The 17890-nt window shown below is 39.4% G+C and overlaps 1 protein-coding gene across 4 annotated transcripts in view; it reads right to left on the minus strand.

Annotated features, from left to right (window-relative positions):
- The window catches only part of LOC137169221 (MAM domain-containing glycosylphosphatidylinositol anchor protein 2-like), a 182580-nt gene that overhangs the window by 31052 nt on the left and 133638 nt on the right, over positions 1–17890 (minus strand). For all 4 annotated transcript variants that reach the window (XM_067572274.1, XM_067572273.1, XM_067572272.1 and 1 more), the window contains exons 10-11: positions 12287–12559; positions 744–892 (exon numbers count right to left, since the gene is read on the minus strand). In XM_067572274.1, coding sequence (XP_067428375.1) covers positions 744–892; positions 12287–12559 — 422 coding nt within the window. The remainder of the gene's footprint in view (positions 1–743; positions 893–12286; positions 12560–17890) is intronic.

A 17890-nucleotide genomic window follows, 5' to 3' on the forward strand; every position in this document is an offset into this window, starting at 1 on the left:
GCCTGGCAAGCGAAAACATGGGCTCTGCAAGCACATCATTTATAACCAAACAGACCAACTGAGATAGTTGACAGAAAAAAAATCACTGTGCTACACAAACATAACTGGTTCGGAATGTGTTTTCAAGTTTCAATTCCTCGCGGGTGTAGTGTGACACATGAAATTATATTATTCATCGTAAACACAACTGTCAGGGTACGTTCGCTAATTCTGAGCAGGCTCCTGAATGGCAGGATGTTAACCTGAAAATCTGTGACGTTAATGGTGTTGGCACACTATTTCAAACTTTATCTAAAGGTGGTGTCACACCTGCTGCCGTAAATAAAAAAAACTATAAAGATCAAATGTGCAAAACACCGCTATGGGGGGAGGGAAAAAGAGAGAGAGAGAGAGAGAAAGAGAGAGAGAAGAAGGTACGCATTGATTGCCAAAGAGAGGAAATGTAACCATGCCATCCATCAATGCTGCCTGCCTGTCATCTGTGGAGTTTACTGGAAAAACAGGGAAACAGGAGCTACGCTTGCTATTTCTCTCTGCGGGGTTCCCTTCCACTCCTCTGAGTAAGAAAACTCATGGTCTGGCAGTAATAAAAGCTCCCTGAGAGTTGAGCTCTGTGGGACTGAATAATACTTTGTGGTGCAATAAACATTAGAATGATGCACCCATAGGTCAAACTGAGGAAAAGAGAGCAAATCAGCAGGCAGGATTAGTCAGACAGACAACTCTAATGTACGTCATCCTACCTGTCTGATGCCTAGTCTGTAGGCGACAATGCGGTCCACCGCGTTGGGGTTCATCTGGGTCCACTGGAGCTTGAAGCCGTAGACTCTGGGCCTGTTCTGCCACAGAGGGCTGTAGGTATCATAGTAGAACTCTGGAGGGTAGGCCTTGCCTGGAGAAAAAGCACATTAATAATAATATTTAGTACTTTATATTTCATGTTCAGTTCAGATGAAAATGTGTGGTGTGGGTGTCTGCAACTCATGTCTACCTGAATCCCCACACTGGTTAAAAAGCATATTATGAACAATCACTGCTTATTATGTATATAATATTGCATGAGTGCTTAAATCACAGCAATGCCTTTGTTTGTGCATTTACCAAACTGTAACAGGCTTGACTTTCATTACTTATGCAGCTAAATAACATCAACTAACGTCTCGGAGAGAGACACACAACAGAAACAGCTTCACAATCCATCTTTCCACATGATGGAAAGATGGAAAACACCCCCATTCTTGCCAGTGATGAATAATAATCAAAACACATGAAAGAATTGTGCTGACATATTGCCGCTGCTGTGAAAACTTAGAGCCGAATGACAGCAGTGCAAACATCTTTGTTAACACACTGACACTGACATATTTGCAGAGTAAAAATTTACAGTTTATGGCAGATTTTGAAAAACAATGCAGATCCTACTGTAAAGCATTTGCATGACTTTACAGTGCTGTATACAGTACATGAATGCAAATAGTTGCAAATGGTCATTGTAATTAGGGCTGTATTATTATCTAGTGTATTTCTGAATGCTGCTACTGTAAGATTTAGTTATTAACATTATTTTGAGATCTTGCATCTGCACTATACACACTTGGCCCCTGTGCAGTGGTTTATTTTGCACACAATGCAGGCATGCTCTTACGCTTGGATTGGAGAATGTGTAAATGTAAACTTCTAAATGTTTTATTTGTTAACATAGTGAGAATTCTTTCAAGCCAAAAAGAGCGCCAAATTAGCATGACAAAGATGTACAGTATCTCTTATCTTCACTATGTTCTGTTTGCTCTATTTTTATCTACTCGATATCACATTCCTTGTTACTGTTATGACCCAATTTTCCCTCAAGGATCATTAAAGTTTCATCATATGTTATATGACATAGTGTGCTTTCATGGCATTGAATCAAAGCGTGTATTGTAGTATGCATTGCGAATGTAACTACATCCTAAGTGTCCATCCCATTCAATGGCAGATCCTTTCTGACTGCTACACGCCTCTATACTCAAGCCACCTCCTCCATAAAACTAATCCAAACTACCACAGAAATCCTTGCAAACCTTTTCTTTCAATAACACGCTTTGCTTTGTTGGAATCTGTGAGGATTTATTTTTCTACAGAACTGTGGCACAAACTGAATAAATCTTTCAGGGTTTTAAGCTTTCCAGTCACAGTCTGCAAGCTGATTTCTGACAGCTGAAGTAGGAGCTGGCAGAACATTGTATTTTAATCAAGATCTAGAAACAAGTCTATAGGGTGACCTTCCAGGCAAAGAATAATAATTCACCTCAATGACACATTGTTGTGTTTGTCCCGCTGCTATTTAGGCTTGTTTATTGAAGGATGACAATACCCAAGGCAGATGATTTTTAATAACCGTGGAAAAGACTGAAGAGCGGCCATTGTTAGCTCAAACAAAAGCAGCAGAGGGATTTGACGTGCCCACGTTTAGATACAGCAAGTAGCTGATGTATGTCAGGCAATTGGATAAACCTGTCAAGTTAGTTTATGTCATTGATAAATTATAATGGCATCTTCTTTGCTTTTTCCCTAAACAGTTGTAATGCTCTCCTGTGTCCTGGGTCACACTCACGGGAGGACATAAACTACGGCACTTGGGAGTTTGTGAGGGTCATAAGTTCAAAGGGTCATGTGTCAGGTTTCAATTATCTATGTCTATGCATCTTGAGACATCAGGGGGAGGGGAAAACGTTAAAAGATAAGGCTGATGGTATTCTATATTTTTCTGATCACTTTCATTTTTCTGAAATCCCATGGAAAGACCAAAACCAACAGTGAATTGGTAGATCCTACTGGCAAATATTGAGTGTGTACCACAGATAGGTAGGGAAGTGATAAAGTATTGAGAAATAGACCAACATACTGTTGGTGTTGGTCTTTCCACTGGATTTGTTGACAATAATAAAAATAGAGAATAATGTCAACTTTATCATTTAAAGAAGAATTCATATAAAGTTAGGAAAAGACATATTAGGAAAATCTGACTGAATGTTCACTCAACTGTATAATCTTGCAACATTAGTAAAACTGATGTGAAATGTCCCAAATATGCATCTTCTACAATAACAAGGAAAACAATGTGGGGCAAACATTGCAGGGAGAAAAGATAATCCGTAATACAATAGTAAATTTCATAAATTTTTGATTGGACTGTACCCAAATTCAGATGTTAATACATGCGCCTCAGATATAATCATTCAAAATGTAAGAGGAAAAAAAAACAAGATTAGCGGTTCCATGTGGCCTCCGACTGGTTTGATCAATTCTCATAATCGCCCATGATAATGAGTAAAAATCAACACTGAGGGCATTTTGTTCTGCATTTTAGACAATAAATCAGATTAATGATGCTTTGGGCAGCTAACTGCTGATCACTCAGCCTTTACATGGATGAAGCTATTTAAAATAAAATATTTTAATCTGGAGGAAAAGCAGACTCATTTATCAACCAGATAAAATCATTCAGAGAGAGAAAAAAACAAGCAGCAGAACGAGAAGTACAGTTAATATTAAACAATGTAATTAATTTTTAAATGTTTTAATCTTTTCATGTTGAGGTAAGATATGTTCAAAAGGTCAAGGTTGCAGGTTAAAGCGTTCTGTTTCCACTTGACCCCATAGACCCCCATGTTAAAATGCCCATTTTACAGCAGAAATAAACATGTTTACAGCCTGGTACAGAAAATGGTTTTGGTCTCTATAACTAATTTCCCTGTTCATGACAACTGTACAGGGTTGAATTTTTATATATAACTCAACCGTTTAAATTTTATTAAGGCTTAATGTTATGCATAATTAAAGGTTTGGCTGCTGGGTGCTGGGTGGGACAGTTGGGTGCTATCACAGGCACATCACCACCATGGTGAAGACGTTGGTTAGGTACTGTTACCATGGAATAACCCCAGATTCACAGAGTATAGGTGTAGCCGTAACCGTCACTATTTCAGTGTGTTTTCAGTTCATGAAAGTTAACAATTTGGTCGCCTAAAAAAGTATTTGTTTGTATATTTATATTTAGTTTGTACTAAAAGACCCTCTAGGGAATTGGATGTTCAGCTTTTTCTGGTAAGTACATTTTGTTTTAATGGTTTTAAGCCTGTTTTTTGTGAGCAAAAATTAGCATTAGCATTATCACGGTTAACCATAGACTATAAATGCTCCATGCTAACCACGCTAGCAGCTAGCGTTAGGATAAGCTCCACCCTCTCATCCAAATATGGTCACTTCTGGCTCCAAAAATCCAAGATGACGACGGTCAAAATGCAAACTCGAGGCTTCAAAACGGGAGTCTATCCAACCCAATGGGTGACATCAGTGGCTACATCCATTATTATTTAGAGTCTATGTTTATAACTGAAGATGCTGTAACACAAACTGCCTCCATGTCTCATTCAACTGCTAATGCAACTAGAAAAACATATTTTCCAACAGAAAAAAGCCAAGATAATTACTGTCTGCACCTCCGCTTGGCATTGTTTTGCTGTGCAGAGCCAGCTGTGTTTACACGTTGTATACTGTACAGCTAAATGTTACATAAACTGACCTGGCAGACCCTGCACTGCACACATAAATGCCAAATTGCAGTATATTGTTTGGCAAAAATAAAGATTATGTTGTTCAGACTTAAAATTGCTTTTTCAGTTGAATTTTTTTCTTTAATTTTCAGCATTTCAAGTAAAAATGTGTCGGTTGTGGGAACAAACTGAGCCAGTCACCAGTGAGAAAGTCCTAATAACTTAGAATCTGATTCATTACAGATTGAGAAAGCTCTGTTAACTTTTGCTGCATTGTGGAATCATTTCACCATTTTAACTAATCAAATCAAGTGGCTTAGAAACATTGTTATTGTATAAGCACACTTCCCAGCATCCATTGTATTTGGATTTAAATTCTCCAAAAAGCCTTCCTTTTACTAATTTATGGTAAGTTATGATGGAGGTTTGTTATGTGTCTTTTTATACATGTGTGAATGATGAGTTGTATTCTCTTCTTCTCTCTAATCAAAAACAAAAAAAAAAACAAAACAGAACAAAAAAAACCCTAAAGGAAGTGATGAAAATACAGTTAGTGTCCACTGCAATCACACCCCTCTCTCTTTCTTAACACATTTCAAATTATGATCTATGTTTGCATTTGATATTTGGGGACTCAAAGCTGTCAACATTTCAAGTTTAACACCTCTTGACATCATAACTAAACTGTTGTTGGCTCAACTTAATATCTTGAGTCTGTATACTTTAAAGTTTTAAGCTACCTAAACAGAAAAAATATCACTTGACAGAACTAGTAAGTTTGTTAAACCTAAAAAGTAACACTGATTTAAAAAAAACAGTGGTTGCCTACTTTTTTTTTAGTTCTCAACTTCTTTATTTTTACAGTTTTGTTCATACAGAACGGCTGATAAAGAAATGAAGCGGCTATAAAGGCAAAAAGGTTAATTAAACTGGCTCCTATCATTACGTGTTTTCATAAGTTGTCTTTGAAGATTCCCACACAGAGTCTGCTTCAGATTTGTATTCATACAAGTGCACATTGTGTTGTTCAAAGTCATATCAACACTATATTAACTTAGCTTAAATATTTACACTAATCTATTGTGTCAATTATATGTCGTATTTTGAGAGAAAAAAAAAATCTTTTAAAAGGAAATTTCTCAAACTCACAGCAAAGGCTGGTGAAAACTGGTGAATTGTTGTATTTTATTCAAATATACAATGTAATGAAGCAAGATGGCCTTCACTTCTAATAATACGTTATGTGTGGTGAAGCACATTACCTAACCAAATTACACTGCTTGAAACAGATAACCCTGGGTGGGAGACATCAAACATAAAGTACAGAAGGCTTAATTGATTTTTTAAAAATCCTGTTTATAACACCAGAACCAATGCAATGATTCATAACAGCTCAGTGAAACCCTTCAGGCAAGAAGTTGACCTTGTTTGCAGACTTCATTTTTTAAGGGTTTATGAACATGTTTTTTTTTTTTCTTCGGGAAAACATTTCGCCCTACCATATGGTAAGCGTTGCTATACGATGCTGCGCTGATATGCGTCGTAGGCTTTTGTGGCGAGAGTTGATGCTTACATATGGATGCACAGCTGGCCAAGACAAACCCAACACCACCACACACACATGGAGAGCTAACTGACTATAGGGAAAAGGCATTAGAGACATTAAAAGACTTGGTGGTAATTGCCTCGTTGTGTCCTTCTGGGATAGAGAGTGAAAATCTTGCTGTGGTTCTTTTTTTTTTTCAAAGCGAAATGGCACTGAACTCGTAATGAGTCACTTCCACCCCGACTATTCAGCAAATTCTTCCTCAACTTCCTCCGTCCTCGCCTACACTGTTTTTACAAAAAAAAACAAAAAACAGTCAACAGAATGATTGCTAATTGTTGATCATGTGAACTGGAATTGAATTTCTTGACCCACTGTGACTCAAGTCAAGTCAATTTTATTTGTACAGTCCAATATCACAAGGAGAAAAAAAATGGAAGAAACCTCAGAAGGAGCAACAGAGGAGGGATCCCTTCCCCAGGATGGACAGATGTTCGATGGATGTTGTGTGTACAGAACAGAATACAAATTACAGAATACAGCATCGAACAGGATAACAAAATTATAATGGATTTATAATACAAACGAAAAAATGTCACTTCTGGTTTTGTCCTACTCGGTCAGTGTAAAATTGGAGGCGCTCCAGAGTGACTAATCTTGTGATAGTGAATAATAAATATAAATATAAAAGAAGCAGAGTCATAAAAGCAGTCACAAAAAATTGGTCAGAGAAGATAAAAAATGAAAAGGACAGAAAATAACAGAATGGAATAGATTTTGTCTGTCCTTCGAGCGTGACAGACTCTCAGTCTGATCACAGATAACATAATTCACATGCTGCCTTTTTACTCTGACCATGTAATGTCAGTCATTACTATACAGGAGCAATCAATGTCAGTGTGTCTCTTTGAGCTGTGGAGAGTATTCAAAATCATTCGCTATTTACTGCAGGGTGAACTGGGCACAGACTATGAAGGGAGATAGGTTAGTTACTTAAAGCTTAGGCACAGATGTTTGTTGGAGACCAATACTCATAAGGTTTATAAACTCCTGAGAAAGAGGAAAGAGCAGGTTTGGAGGTCAAATCAATTTATTGTTTGTCTTCTTTTTTGGAGAAGATGAAGAAGACAAAATTAACACAAAACATCTAAAAAAAAAAAGATAAGAAGGCCTATTTAAACACGCACCTCTAGAAGCCAAACAAACAAATAATAAATCAGGATGGCAAAAACATCACTTAAACCAGATGGATTAAATAATAGTTTATATTAAAATAGACTGAATGCAGAAAAGCAAATGGAGATGAAACAGTGTGATGGAGAGAGTAAGTGTGTGTGTGTGTTGGCAGTGTCCTGTTTTTTTTAATGTCAGATCCTGATCAGAGTGATTTAATATGTATCTGACACCATTAAATAACAGGTGTAGTCTACTAAATTTGGCACACCTTATTTTTCAGGAGAGAATTGATTGAAATACTGAAGGTCCTGGTTCAAAGTGCTTAAGTTTATACATTTTAATTATAGATGATATGAAAGTTAAATTGAGAGAAAGCCACTCCTGAAATTGATGTGATTCACTAAGGAATCAGTCTGTTGGAGTTGTTAGAACTACAAAAACACTCGGTCCGTCGGAGGCTCGTACCACGCGGATGATCTTTGACAGAGTACAGACGCCAACTGTCGGAAGCATACAAACAAAAGAAGTTTTTATTACTTTTCAATATCATGTGCAATATAACTTTTTATTACTTTTTCAATATCACCTTTCAATATCATCTGCAGAATTACTTTTCTATTTTACTTTTCTATTTTAGTTTACTTATTTTACTTAATTTATCTTATTCTATTGTTATTCTATTATTCTATTATCTATCTGTTATTCTTTTAGGCACTGGTGCTAGTATTTACTAATTATACACTTTACATTTATTACTCTGTTGTTTTTATTCTTATATTGTTGTCATTTTTGAGCAATCTCTGGCACAACAATTTCCTTCGGGATTAATAAAGTTTTATCTTATCTTAATTTTTGCCTGTCAACAAGTTACTCATCAGAAGTAAATATAACCTGCTGCATCCAAGTTTGTCATTTTAAACTGCGCAGGCAGCGGTTATTGCAGATTACAAATGATGAGCTGCTAGGTGAATGTTTTGAACACTGCTCTCTGCTAGTAAGGAGGAGGAGAGATATTGGATCTGTTAGCGTCAGAGCTTAGCGAATGTGTATTTTGTCAACCTTGGTGTGAGAACTGGAGTCACACTGGGGTGCCCAAATCATTTTTCACATTAAGACTAAGCAACACAAGCAGGATACTGTGAACAAAACACAGTAATCAATGTCCCGAGCATTCCTGGTGTGTGTCACAATTCAAGAAACAACCCTTTCCTCCTAAAGCATATGCAGATATCTCATTCCAGCTGACTCTGTTTCACAATGTGATTTCTGCGTCATTAGGGACAATAGCTACAATAAAAAGGGAAACTGCAACCACAACAACAAGCAAAACAACAAGCTCATAATTACTAAGGATCTGAATTCACTTCATGAGCTAATTCATAAAATGCACAAAATAAATATGTGAACAGTGGGCCTGCAAATTTAATTGTTCTTCTCTTCGAATTCATGACAGGCTTCCAAAAAGATGAATTATAGCAGGTGAGAGAGAAATGAGAAACATTATTTTCCCTTCGTTTGTGAAATTCTGATTCCAGCAAAAAAAAACTACAGTACAGCATACATTTTAGGGAGACTGGTCAATGAGGAGAAAAGGGGAGGGAGAGGTTTGAACCAGCTTTGCAGAATTACTTGTTTCATCATGTTTTATTTTAGCAGTGATTGGACAAATGTGATCTAAATGCAGTGTTTGCTACAGTTCATGTCTGTGTATTCAGTGACCTGTGTTTTACCCTTACACTATCAGTACACACTATCAACCCATCAGTACACAGTTGCAGCCTGAGGACAGGATGTACAGTAAATGCAGACTTGCAACTTGTGAATAAATCAACTAATGCATCCGACTGGAATAAAGTCAGAGATGAAAAGCTGCGTAGAGGAATCAAAGACAGTGAGATATTTTTCTCTCTCTCTAAGTTCTAACTCTTCAGAGGAGCATGATTTCAGCATTTGCTAAAAAAACTCAGGGTTACCATGACAGAGAGACTGAGCCAAAGCTCAGTGGTACACATTACATCCCTCTGAGGGGTTTCTCCCCTGGCACAATTTAATGGCCAACTTGGCCATTACAGCCAACTCACTGTTTCCACAGATGTCCCAGCGGCTTGGCACATGAGCATCCATGCACATGCACTCACACTCTCTCCTGGCACGACATAGTTTTTGAGGTGACAGCGTTTATATTGGCCTGAGAATGGCCTGCTGCCCCTGTCTGTCGGCATGGTAACATGTATGTTTTGCATGGTATGTTTACTGGATGACTGACTTTAATCGATCTACTGCAGCTTCAGGCCACAAACTCCTGACTGATATGTTTATTACACATCAACACGGACCGAGAGGACGTCAGAGATAGAGCGGTGAGGGAATATCCACTGGCGTGTCTACTTGTCTTCACTCTGTAAAGTGAGTTAACTCAAACACCACCCAACTGCATGGCACATAACAAATATTTCATGAGCCTCATCTTTAAGTGGAGCTTACAGAGATGCGCTGATATCCAGTAGAATATTAATTTCAGCCACACTGAATAGTGTTGATCTCAAAGGGCGGTGAGTTTCAGGATAAAATTTATAAAAACTCTTACAGAATAAGAGCTGGAGTTAAGGGAATGGGGCATGCCAGATTTCATGGATGATGGGAGGAACCAAAGTGGATTTTCTGCACCATGCTCCTTCACTCAGGGGGCTACTAAAAGAGCCTCCATACCTTTGGCAACCACTGAGGCCAGATGGTGGGAATCTGGAGCATTGGGCAGGAGGAATGGAGCGATGGTGGGAGAGAGAGGGAAGGAGGGATGGAGGATGAAAGGGAAACAAGGGGAGTGGAGGTAGAGGAAGAGGGAGGGAGTGTGAGCAATAGCACGCGAAACCCCAGCCCTGTTGAGAAAAACAAATGGCTGGAGGGAACAATCTGCCTCTGTCTCTCTGCTCTACCTGTTTCACCAGAGAGGACTGATTTATGACACACACAGGGGGGATGTCCATCTTGCTCTCCAGGCAAGCAGTAGAGAGAGAGAGAGAGAGAAGACAATAGAGAGACGTTTACAATGAGAAAGATTAAAAGAAAACAGGGGCAAAGAGTGGAAAGAAAGAGAAAGAAAGGAGATAGAAAAATCGAGTGCAGGAAAGCTATGATTAGAAGACAGCAACAGATAGAGAGAAATGGACAGTATCAAAGAGGAGAGCAACCTAAGTGGCAGAGGATCAAAGTGACAAATACTCCTCCTGTGACCCTGCGGCTCCTCTCTCTAATGGGGGGTCTGGGAGATTGAAACCCTGGCCAGAGTTCCTGCGGTCACTCAGTATGGCCAAACTAATTTGGTCCTGTCATAACAACCAACTTGGAGACTGACACTTGCAGCTCTTGATGAATAAAAAAAAAAAAAAAAAAAGTAATCTCAAAAAAATAGCAGGAAGGGGGTAAGTGTGATCTGAGAGGACAGGTTTACTATGCGAGACAGAAAAAAGAGACGACTTGATAGACGTGTCCCATTCAGATTGACAATCTCTGAACTTTTTCCTTTCACTCTCCTATTAAATTAATTGTCTATCACACACAGAGACAGCCACGCCCCCCCAAAACACAGTGTGACAAGGATTGTTATATGTTTGAAGGGCCAATTTCAGCTGTCCAAAAAAATCACTCTAATTACCAATTTGGAGTGCCAACTGAAGAACTTGTTGTAGACATGCAGATGCGTGTTCTAAAAAAATGAAAGCAAAATGCCATCAAGTGCAGCTTCAAGGTGGATGAAAAGCACTGAAAGTCCTTTTTATAACACTAATGTGTGCATGAAAGTGGAAGGTAATTTTGGCATGTGTCTGGTATGTAACTTAAAATGATTACAATTGTCCACTGATAGCTTAGCTATCGTACTGAGGCACAGCAGGCCTGTCAAGCTTTGTATTTCTTAAAATGCTGAAGGAAGAAATAAGAATGATACTCGTCATTTAAAGAGTTCAGAGTGTGGTGTTTGTTTGTTTTCCCTTCCAAAACCAAAAATACAAGAGCAAAAATGTGTAACAAATGGATTAAATAGTGTATCTCTGCCCTAACATAAGCTGCAACTGTTACCATATACAGCTAACTTAGCTAAGCTAGCTTATTAACTATAGTAGTAACCTAACCCAGCGTCACTTCTAAGGTCCTGGATGCTACTATAAGAGTGTAGAGTAATGTCAGCGGCTCTGTCCTGCTCTTTATTAGATTTGGGGAACTTTATACTCCAGCTACCTCAGTCAACCTGGTCAGTGATAGTGATACATTCACCAAACACAGCAGTTCATCTTCATCCTAAAAACGTTTTCTTTTGTAATGTAAACATACGAAAAATAAATATGTCAGTATATGATATAATAAGTATGTGCTCTGAGCAGCTTCACAAGGTTATGTTAGAATGAAATCTGATATAATTAGAATCAGCAACAAAAACTGTGTTTCTTTGTTTTTATGTCTTCTAAGATTACATGGATCATAGAATGGGGGATTTTACCTGGGACATCCAGCTTTAGCTACAGTCCATTAGTATATGTATGTACAGTAGCCATCAAGTGCATTCAGTATTTAAGATCCTTTTACAGGGTTCTCATTTTAACATGAGTCAACCAGAGACCATTTTAACCAATCAACCAACAACTAACATTAAGTTAACTAGCTAACAAGCTACAGAAAAAAAAAATGCTCACAAAAGTTGTCATTTCAGCCAGAAAACAGGAAATGAGATGCCTGCTTTTGCCTCTGTCTGAAAACAAGCATCCACTATCTAAAAAAATATCAAGAACTTTGAATGTCATATCTGCCAGTTATCATCAAAAACTGCATATGATATGATGTGTCATGTGCTTTGTGTTTTTATCCTGTGTTTCACTGCTGTGCAACCAAATTTCCCTTGGATGGATTGACTGATTGATTGATTGATATATGCCATGCAAGAATGGACAGCTTCCCTAGCATAGCAACAGTAACTAAAGGGGCTGGCATTAGCAAACACTCCTATACAATATGAAAAAGACAAAGTAGTTTTTACCTGTAACCTGGAAGGTGCATTTGCCTGCCCCGGCCTCATTGATGACATTACAGGTGTACTCCCCCCACCCGTCTCGATTCAGGCTGCGGATGGTGTACTCCGTCTCGTCTCTTTGGGCGTCGAAGGCTCCGGCGTGGAGCAGACGGTTTGATAGAAGCCACTCGAAGCGCAGTACGCGGGAAGGGTGTGCTCGCAGCACCCTGCAGGTCATCACCACAGGCCTCCCCAGTCCCTGACGCATCTCCATGTAAACCGGCTCCACCGTCGGTGGGTCTGAGTGGGAAACAGAGAGGCTCAGACGAGTTCAGCTGACATTTGATAGGAACAGAAAAGTGTGTCAAGGATGTCAGTGTAGAGGGAATATAAAAGAATGCTACAAAATGCCTTGGATAAAGAGGGCAAAGAGGAGAATAAAAGAATGAGTGGGAGGAAGGGATGTTGATGTCTATACAAGACAGATGCTATTCAGGCCAGGGCCTTCTCAAACTAGGTTGTCTCTGACCTCCAGAGATATTTACAGAGCAAAAATACCTGGAAGACAGAACAGACAGTCAGAATGCAAATTATAGAAGAGTTACGGTAGCTATGAGAAGAATAAATAAATATATTTAAATATAAAAAACAACTAAATATAAAAATAATATGTAAAACATGCACAGACACTGAAAGGGGAAAAAACATGTTAGAGAACAGTCTAGTATTGAAACATGAATGAGAAGCAGTGGGCAGAGAGAGAGAGGAAGAGAGAGAGAGAGGGGTAAGATTTAAGTACACTGCAAGCAAACTTTAAACAATCGGCACTGAAAAGTCAATACACCTCAGTGATAAATGAAAAATGACGAGTGAAAACAACTGTGGAGAGCATCAATGGGTGCAGGAAGATCAATTCTGCAGAAAAAAAAACTAGAACAATGTTCTGAGGAAAATCAGTCCCGCTTCATGGAAAACTGGTAACAGGATGATGAAGTGCACCTCAAGCTTTCAGAATAGAAAATTAATAACTTAATTGAGTATCAGACAGGCCTCACCTCTTCCCACATAGACAACCTCGTGGTGAATTATTTAGCCAGTCATCTCAGAGCAAAGTCTGGGACTGAATATAACCTCAATGCCACCCAGACTCCACTTCTGGAACGTGTAATATATGTGATTAAAGAAAAAAAAAAACCTATATTCAGTGTTTAGATTATGTACACGGTGACAAAATACATACGCAGGTTTTTGCCAGAACAAAATGTGTTTAAGTGCTTGTGTGTGCAAGCATTGACACGGTTATGAATAATTTCCCAGCTTAAGCATCTCTGCTGTTGACATGCTCACACAGAGGCTTGACAAAAGTCAAGGCTTGAAAAACAACAGTGAATGCTGAGGACAATAGACAGAATGACACAGAGCCCCATGATTGCCTGAAATTTGCATAATTTCCAGCAGAGCAAAGGAGCAGCGGGTAGCTACAGCCAGGCCTGTGGATGTTACTTTCAAAATGTAATCTGTTACAGATCACTGATTACCTGATTGAAATTGTAATCTGCAACGTAATCGTCTACATTTTTCACACACAATATAATCTAATTACCGAGCCTTCCGAACTTGATAGGATATGTAATTAAATGAACTGTTTATTAAAATTTACGGCATATCATTTGATAACACTATTAATGTCATTATCTAAAACCTTAATCACCCATTTTTTGAAAGATGGGGAAGATGCTAAAATCTCACAACCTAATTCCGTTTAAAGAGTCAAATAAATTTTGAATCCTGTGTTTTTAGAGTAACTGACTTTCATTTTGGTTTTTCTGCTGCACATAATTGAGTTAACCTCGGTCCAGGGACTAGAGCAGTGCAGGTCCCCCAGGCCAGAGAGGTGCGCAGGTAAAAATGGGCTGTAAACATCACACTGCACGCAAAATAAAATAGTTCAAAGAGGACTTTCTTGCCCTCGATTAATTATCACACAACACACAAAAACTGTGGAATTCACACAGCAGCTGTTATGGTTAATAACACACCATAAGATCGGATAATGACTAGCTGAAATGTGAAAGATAATAAACATGGGATGACAGAAAAAGTAACGCAACACAACAACACAAATCTTCCAAGAGTTTCGGACTGAAGGAAATGAGGAAAAAAGTTTGCCTGCTTCACCTGACAGTGTTCACAGATGAAAACCACTTTACCGTGGAGAGTAAAGTGGCTTTCATCTCCGCTAAATGAAACAGCAATCAGTTCCTCCTTCAAATGAGCCATGCCTGGGCTTTTACCCAAACCCAATGGCTTATCTCTGACTCCAAAAGAAGGGTCTGAATCTCTACTTATCACATTAAAATTGTAGGTTTGTGTGCGGCAGTGAATCACAGCCCAGCTCCACAGCCTCCCTGAGTGGCACTAGACCAAATTGCAGTAAGTGCATTTCCATTCACACAGTAAGACAAACGAAAAAAAGAAATCTCTTATATAACCAAAACATCCTTTAAACAAGGGCACATGCCTCATCTCCCCCCACCGTGCATCTCCTGTGAAACAGCTGCCCAGTGAACATGAGGCGAAAGGAGCGAAAAGGTCCTGTGTGATATTCCCTGAGCAGTGCTCGCCATGGTTAGTGTAGCAGCAAGGGCGGTGAGGGCTCTGAGTTGCTGTAAGTCACAAGCTGAGGGAAAACCCTGAGCTCTGCCTAAGATGTAATCCATCATCAGTCACCAGTGGATACCTTGACAGTAATGTGGAGAAAAACAACATTTAGGAGCACGGAGGCCTTTTCCCCTCGGCCCATATAGACTGCCATCTACAGGGAGGAGGACAGAACAAAGACACTGGTGTACCTGGGGGAAATATGCATGTGTGTTTATGTGTGTGTGTGTGTTTGTGTGTGTGTGTGTGTGTGTGTGTGTGTGGGTGGGACTTGAATTTGTGCGCATGCATGCACCTGCATTACTGAAACAGCGCTTGACTGGTTTACAATAAACTTCAGCTTCAGTCAGAATGGGTTTCATTTTTCTTCCATGTGCTTCGGGTGAGTGCATCAAGAGAAGGACATGCAAGTCCTCTGGGCAACCCCGCAACAGTGTTTTGAAAATGTACAGTAGGTTCATGTGCACATAAAATGTGTGTGTGTGTGTCTGATTCCTTCTATACGGTTGGAGAAATACTTCAAACAGAGATTTGTTTTCCCTCTCTTGGTTTTCTCCCATTCTTTTTTTTCCCTGAAAGCTACGGAATATTTTCCCTCATGGCTCACTGGATAACTGCTGTGATATTGATGCTCCTTGATTCATTTATGTACTGCATGTTGACACATGTTAAATTAACATGTAACATACTGATGCTCCATTCAGCAATATGTCACGTTTTTCACCTCGACTGTGCCTTCTGCAACTGTATGTGGACGTATAAAAATAAAACCAAAGATCATGTTTTTGGAAGCAAAAGCATTCTTGTGGGAGAATAACCTTTATAGCATAACATGCTTCAATATCAAGTCTTGATGGAGGAAATAACATTCATTAGGAAGTCAAACAGATATATACAGAATATGAAATGAAAACCCTGATTTAACTGATTTATAATGAGTCCCTGTGTTGAATAATGTAGGGGAACGCTGCTCCGCATCAGCGCGCCCTCCTTCCCTCACGCTACAGTCGCTGCAATCAAACAATGAACTTAAGCACCATCTGATTCACCATATTGTTATTAAACTCAGGGATAATTTATGAACTTAAATATACAATTAATGATAATCAATGTAGACTCTTCAGTGCGAGGAGTGGCCTGGTAATCCGCTAATAGGTTTAGCTCAGTCATTGACCAAGTTATGAATTATTCTGTCTAAGCCGTGTGCAGGCTTCTGTTTACAACCTACATATTCGCTGACCTTTTCTGGTGTGGATTTGATGCGGCTGATCAATTCAATATTGTTCCATAAAAAATAAAAAAAAAAAGGTTATTAAAATTTCATCCCCAAATGCGGTGTGTGAGCCCTGCTTTAATGCAAAAGATTAATTTGCTGGCGTTGGGCTGGCGTTAGGCTAATGTGAATCGCTCTAATATGATTCACATTAGAGTGGGCCTCAGGGGCCAGCATTGCAGGCCTTCTTGATGCAGAGAGGAAAATTAATTAAAAACAATAATCGTGTAATTCTGCTCATTACTTTTGCCCAGACAGTAGCTCTTTATCCTGGTGTGTCTTTTTGATGTATGTCAGATGCTAGGGCGCTCACTCAGGGGGACAATCGCGCGGTTGCATCAGGCAGGTGTCACGGACGATGTGAGGAGGAACAGAAGGGAAGCCCGGATAAAAGATTCCTGTGCATCTGGGCTGAAGTAGAGCTTGATAACTTTGAGTCTGACAGACAGTGGTATCTAGGACAGGAGACCACTTTATACTTCCTTCTTCCTTCTATTTCTCTCTGTTTCTTCACCCGCTCTCTCTCAAGCCTCTGGACCATGCCAAGTCAGTTTGACTAAGAACATTAGGGTGTCACAGCTTGGGATTTGGCGTTTGCAATTCTATTAGAGCGACGACTCTAAAGGCAGACGTCTCCCATTCCCTCTACCTCTCCTCCTGGCGTTGCCTCTGCCAGCCAACAGATGCAGGTTTTTACATATCAAAGCTGTTGACTTGCCAGAGTCGTTCCTTCACGCCTCTAATGCTCTTTGCTTCAGAGGACTGTACCTCGGTCCCTTGATCAAGTTACTAAACGCGGCTTTGCACATGGCTCACCACCAAAGGCGGGTGGCTCATGCTGGGACCTGGAAATGCAGGCGAGAAAAGCATCTCAGAGGGATTGGCTTGTGCTTACACACCATGAGACAGTCCAAGAGGAAGAAGGGAGGGGGCATACCGACAGGCATATGGAGCAAACAACAAAAGTAGGGCTGTATTGTGTTAATAAAGTAAATTCTCATGCTGAGAAAGAGCAAAGGTCTATGTATTCGGCAAATGAATCAGTCAAGAGCATGCATTGATGTGTACACATCATATTTAAACTCAAATTGTGTCAGTACGGATTGTTTGTGCTTTTTAAACTTGGGCTTTGATGCCAACTATTAATAAGTAACAAGAGTCTGACGAGCAGAACTGGCTCTGAAGCTAAAACATGGCAGAGTGATTGATTTAATAACACCAAAGCCTTAATAACGCTCTTCGCTGACTATGTTTACATGCACAAAATATTCAGTTTTTTTCCCTTATTCCAAAAATGGCTTATATGGCTAATGAAAATGAATATTCCACTAATATTCCTGTTTACATGCAGCTGTGTATACTCCCATCAAAACAGGATTTTTTTCAATGTTTTCCACTGGTGGCGGGTTTGTTCAACACAGCCTCCATCTTTCATTTGTTAAACCACCTTCTTGAAAAGGTGCAATATTTGAGCATATCCAAAAACCTGTTGATATCCAAGTCTTTCAAAATGTTTAAAAGTAGATGTGCTTTGTAGTAGGTGTGTGGGCTTCTCCTTCGGGCATGCATCTCTGTCCCAGCCTTGCAAACTGTTGGCTAGTTGGTTTGTTTACAACGCACAGAGCTGACCGTAAACAGGCAAGAGGGCCGTGTGTCGCAAACATAGACTGTATAAAAATATGGACGTAGTTACCGTG

This window comes from Thunnus thynnus, chromosome 18, assembly GCF_963924715.1.
Source record: "Thunnus thynnus chromosome 18, fThuThy2.1, whole genome shotgun sequence".
NCBI classification, from domain to species: Eukaryota; Metazoa; Chordata; class Actinopteri; order Scombriformes; family Scombridae; genus Thunnus; species Thunnus thynnus.